General features: G+C 43.6%; 1 protein-coding gene across 1 annotated transcript in view; it reads left to right on the forward strand.

The window, feature by feature from the left end:
* The window catches only part of LOC123973308 (E3 ubiquitin-protein ligase SH3RF3-like), a 100,718-nt gene extending 97,623 nt beyond the window's left edge, over positions 1–3,095 (forward strand). Inside the window, exon 10 of the mRNA XM_046053218.1 lies at positions 1,889–3,095. Within this exon, the coding sequence (XP_045909174.1) occupies positions 1,889–2,057 (169 nt within the window). The 3' untranslated portion in view covers positions 2,058–3,095. The remainder of the gene's footprint in view (positions 1–1,888) is intronic.
* The last annotated feature ends 2,905 nt before the right edge of the window (positions 3,096–6,000 follow it).

Consider the following 6,000-nt stretch of genomic DNA (forward strand, 5'->3'; position numbering starts at 1 on the left):
GCACCATCCATGTCCTTGTTGCTGGCACATCGTCTGGGGCTTTAAAATCTATACCCACCCTTAGTGCTGTCCAGCAACACTTAATGCTGCTGTAAATGATCAATAGATCATCTTTTCATCCCAGACTGATACAACCATTCACAAACCAGCAGACCCTTCTGCTCTCATACAAACACACACACTTCATGCCCCCCAGAGAAGACCGGTTAAATCAGGAACACACTTAGAGACTGGAGGAGACATGAAGCATTAAGTGGTGTATCCTATTGGCAGCAATGTTTGTGTGAGAGAGAGAGAGAGAATCAGGGAGGGTAGAAATCTTGTCTTACCAATATTTTGGTAAATGTCAAACCCGTGGGACAGCCCTTACACCAAAACGCAGTCACAGTGGGTATAATAACATATGATATACGCTTACTGGCTTTGAATAATTCCAGATACATGAATAACACAACTGTGTTTAGGCCAAAAAACACATTGGTATTGTCATGCTTCACAAAGCAGCTTTTCATGCAAAGCCAAGTGGAAGCAGTCACATTCGGATTTCTTCAAATATGTGTTGCAGGAGTGACTGTTCAAGGGAAAATAACTGAGCGAGTAGCTGTCACACAGTCTGGAACTAGTTTTCAGTGAACTCAAACAGTGAAAATGTTCACTGGTGACAGATGACAGAAATGAATTAAAGATCAAGGGCTACAGCTGCCATTCTGCACCAACATTTAATCACACAGGTAGAAGATAATTTAGTAAAAGACACCAGGAGTCTGTATAGTGGAGGTATCTGCAGTAGGTCGGTGAACGCCACAATAATACACATGCTACACAGCTGTTTTTATAAATAACCTGCTATTACAAACATCAAATGCCTCAGGGGGTTGTCAAAAGGCATTCTGGGAAATGCAAGAAATTACTTAATGAGGTAAGCCAGGCAGGTTGAGGGAACATGTCACCACAAAATATACAGATGATTCCAAGAATCCTTTAATCTGCTGTGGTGTGGGGACAGAGTGGACTGAAACGCAACACTCAGGCAGAACAGGCTTTATTCAAGGGGAAAAGGGTTTGGGGGAGTGGAGGTGAGGGAGAGGCGGACGCCGGGGAAACACGGGCAAGGGGAACCGAGGTGACTGAGACAAGGGAGCTGGGGGCACTGGGGACCGAGGAAGCTAGGAGAGGAGCCGGGACGACGCCGTGGGAGAGGTCCGATGGGAGAGGGCAGGGTGGCGAGCCCAGCTGACGGAACGGAGGATGGAGGTGCGTGGACTTGGAGGGGAGACAGATAGACAGGGTTAGACGCAGAGGGAACAAAGCACAGGGAAACAGAAATAGCGCAGAATACTCAAGAGCTTGAGTGGCAAAGGGGCACCGGGTAAGGAGCAACGACGATCAAGCAGGGGTGACTGGAGAACCGGGGTAGAAGTACTGTCAGAGATGAGGCTGATTGCTGGCAGGTGTGGCAGGCAGAGGAGATGGCTGACGAGGTGCAGGTGCGGGTCGTTGGCCGGGCTCAGGAGCGGAGGGAGAGAGGGAGGGAGAGCACACGCAGGGGAGGAGACACAGGGAGGCAGGCAGAGAACAGGATAAACAGAACACCAGGGGAAAACAGAATCACAAGCAAAAAAGGAGAAATAAACAGGACACTCACCGTCAGCTGGGCTGCCACCACAACATAAACATCTTTATGGGTCCCTTAGATTCCCAGAGTAGATATTTCCCTACCTGTAATTCACAGTTTACCAAGAATAACATCTCAGAAGTGATAAAAGAATAAAAATAAAAAAACCTCTCCACTGACACCTGCACTGATGAAGTTCTTTCAGGTGGGCCGACCCAGCATGTTGCCCACAGCGGCGTGTGTGTGTGTTATAACTGCCTCTGTGTGTGACAGGTATCGTGTGGTGGTGCCCTACCCGCCCCAGAGCGAGGCGGAGATTGAGCTGCGGGAGGGGGACGTGGTGTTCGTCCATAAGAAGAGGGAAGACGGCTGGTACAAAGGCACCCTGCAGAGGACGGGGCAGACAGGCCTGTTTCCCAGCAGCTTCGTCGAGAGCTTCTGAACTGGAAAAGTGGACAAAAGAACTCGCACTGTTCCTGTTTCTGAGTCACAAAACACACACACACAAGCTTCACAACCACAAACATACACAAAGGGTGGACCGACATGGGTATCACAGAATTACACTTTTGGATGAAGACAGACACCGACCTGCAAAAATGTTGCTTTAATAAGCTGCTCTCCCTAACAAGTAATATTTCAATGGAGATTTTTAGTTTCACATGATGAAAAAATAATTAATTTTTCCCCAGAAAAATCTGTCAACAAACACTGGAATATTAGGTATGAAAACATTTAAATTAAAATCTACTGAAACCCATATCGGTCCAACTAATTCACATACACACAAACAGGAAAGCCAGCCCCGGCTTCGACCAGCCACACAGGAAGCAGGGCAGCTTTTCCCATCCTTCGCCCGGGGACAGCGCTGGGCCAGAGGGGCTTCATGAGACTCGTTGTCCGCGCACGTGATGTTGACTACTGAAGGCACACAGACTCAAAGAGCACAGAAAGACAAACCCTGCCTCCCAGTTCTCCTCCTTCACATCATCCACCAGCAAACACTAGCACAAGAAGCATTAGCTCTGCTTTCCACTGAGACCTCAGAACTTGAATTCGGGTGCTTTCATTGTTTGAAAAGTGAAGATCTGTCGCCAGGCGATGAGGGAAGTGTGTGAGCCGACACACAGGGATCACTGTAAGCACATCTCCGTGTCTAGTTTGTGACAACAAGCACATGTGTTTTTTATCGACCCAATATGTTAATAACAATGCATGTAGCATTATTACGTTTTATTTTTAAAATATGTTGAAATAGATGTTTGTGTTGTCCCAAACAAGTCATGCTGTGATGATCTGTCACAGGAGTTTTTATTTAAAAACAAAAGGTACAAAAAGCAAAATTAATTAGGCGATTCATTTTTCTATTTATATATCTTAATAAATTTATAAAAGACATTTTTTATTTAAACAAGTCCTTCATAGACCCTCCACAGCCTGTCTGATCTGATTAAACCAGCTTGCTGAATGTAGGAAATAACTTAAAGTTACGTCGTTTTTTGATCTTCTGTGTGGGATTATAGAGACAAAGAATGCAGTTGGTAATATTTGATACAACCTGCCACTATATCTACATTTACAGTATTTTACACTCCTTTATTATTTATTTGACAAAAGGGATTTCCCTTGCTGCTTGTCACAGCCTTCTGTTTTAAGAGCAAATGTTTTTTCTTCTTTAAGAAGGCACAAACTTCTTTGGTAGACAAAATAATAACAACATCTTATTTTTCATTCTGTCACAAAGATTGCTAACAGTAATTCCTCTTCCTCAGCCTTTTTTTGAGATACTGTTGAGTTTTTTGTCTGACTGCAGCAATATCGTGAAACCAAAAGCGTGCAGATCTGATGCTCGGGGAAGAATGTACAGCCGAGAAGGGGGGAAAGCACCTGAAGTCAGAAGGCAGGGACACAAGTTTTTCATCACACAACTGCCAACCTTTGACAACCGCTTCTCCTCTGCTCTTTAACGAGTATTTTTGTACGGCTTCAGTAAGTGCATAGTCAGTCTGCTTCGTGAATCTCTGCGTCCTGAGTGTGGATCCAGGCTTGTGTAGTTTACATCCAGCCACAACCATCTACCTTTTTCCCCTTGTTTCTGGAGAAAGAAGCACAGCAAAACTCAGAGCTCGACTCGCTCACTGTGTCTGTGTGTGTGAGTGTGTATCTGGGTCTGACTTATGCTACCTCCGGGGACACATTTCAGACTAAAGACCAGTTGATAGGGGCAGCTTGTCCAATTGGGAAAAGGCTGATTTCCCGGCTAGTGGTCAAGGTTAGGGTTAGGCAAATAGGGGTTAGGGTTAGTCTCCAGGAAATGAATGTAAGTCAATATAACGTGTGTGTGCGTGTGTGTGCGTGTGTGTGCGTGTGTCAGAGAGTGAGAGGTCAGCAGGATTTTAATATGCCATGCATCACTGAAAGAACAAGTCAAAGGGCATGAATGGTCTTCCACACCTGCTGTTTTGGGCCAGAATGAAGCACAAACAACTACTGTCCATGTGCAACACAGGGGAGGCACACAAATGTTTAATTGGGTTGTCACCAGCTGAGAGTCACAGGTTAGCCACAGGCAAGCCTCCTTGGTGAACTGCATTCATGTCTTATGGGAAAGTTAATAAACACAAAACTCTATATAGAAAATATTTCTTCAGAAAAAAATCTGCAGTAAATCAAAAAATTTCAAAAAACATCTTGAGGTTTTTTGTTGTGGTTGTTGTTTTGCATTGCAGTAGCTTCCCAGAGTCAACAAAACGCTGCAGCATCAGTTTAAAAACGTTTGTCATTTCTTATTCCCATGCAATGTGACTGCAGAATAAACAGCCAGATGTGAGACTTTGCAACAAGCTCTCTACGGACAGAAAACAAGCACAAGACAGAAATGTTACAAAGAATCAGACTCTAAATAGCTGTTTTCTCAAACTCCCCGCTTCACCCCAGATTAATACTAAAGTTGTTTTGTTTTAAAAACATTTTTCACATTCACCTTGACGTTGAAGTAGCGGTGACTTGTCATTGACCAGACCAAAGCACAAGCAATTTAAATTTGTGAAGTGCTTTCTTTTTCTCTCCCTCACCTCTAGATTGTGGGGGAGAAGAACTCGACCCAAATCCCTTAAACTGTGAATAAAAGTGAACATTATTTCAGAGATTCAGCATGGTCTGCAATCATCCTCTGGCTGTTGGCAGTGCAGTATGGGTAATCCTGTGAAACCAAAAACGGTCTGCAATTTAGATAAAGATTTCCTTTTTTTTTTTCTCCAGCATGTCACAGCTCAACTGGAGACTATAAGTCACATACTCACACACATTAGACTAGACAGATATCACTTTTCAGTTGGAATCATGAATCTGTTGGTGTGATTCTTTACATATTTTGTGTTTAACTTTGTTATTCAGTCCCATTTAAATTGTACTAGACCATGATATTTGTGCAGCTTTTAATTTAACGTGTTTTAGTTTAGCCAAGTAAAACTGCCAGTTTATTTTCCATGAAAAGGCTGCGTCATGAATTTAGGCAGGTGATATTAGTTATTGGAAGCTTCAATCCAAAAATATCTGCACTGGCCTTCAAATCCTGTCAGTCAGTCCCTGGTGCCTACAAATGCCATCACACACACACACACACACACACCAAGTATTTCCATCAGGCATAAATCAGTCTTTGTCTCTTCCTTACCTTCTTATTGGTACGATGAGCCTGCTGTTTGTTTTTCTGTTCTGTTTGATTCAGTTGACAAAAACCAGCAGATCCCGAACAGCCCTGCACAATCCCTTGAGCGACAACTCCCTTATTGTGTTTATTACGCCGCTGTACGGAGGACTCTACAAATTTAAGCACAAGTCCTCAGTTGTGTCTGAAGATCAAAAGATGCCATTATTTTTTCTTATTATTTCTCATGAGCTTGATGTTGTTAGGAGGAGAAGAGTTTACAACGGTCAAAGCGTCAGGAGTAAAAACCACTGCACAGTGGTCACTTTACATAAAATATCTTGAATATCCTGGTTTCACAAACGCTTTTAATGCCGCTTGGGGTTTTTTTTGTTTGTTTGTTTTTTACAACAGGCAGGCTTCTCTTTTTTCACCTCAGCTTACAGGTTATAAATTCCACCTGGGAACTTGAGGTGACAGCTTGGAAAATGTGAACAAGTCATCAGCAGCTGTGGTAATTCCCATTGGACATGAACACAACATAAAACGCACTATCCAATTTTTCATTAAACTTGAAATCAAATCACTGTCCACTCCCTTGTTTTGTTCTTCCAGGAAGCCTGAGCCCTCGCCCTGCCATCTTGAATTAGATGTTGGCCATATTTGTTCCTATGGATACTTGTGTGTTTGAGTGTGTGTGTGTGTGTGTGTGTGTTGGGGGGGGGGGGGGGCCTCT

This window comes from Micropterus dolomieu, linkage group LG07 (assembly GCF_021292245.1).
Source record: "Micropterus dolomieu isolate WLL.071019.BEF.003 ecotype Adirondacks linkage group LG07, ASM2129224v1, whole genome shotgun sequence".
In the NCBI taxonomy this organism is placed as follows: domain Eukaryota; kingdom Metazoa; phylum Chordata; class Actinopteri; order Centrarchiformes; family Centrarchidae; genus Micropterus; species Micropterus dolomieu.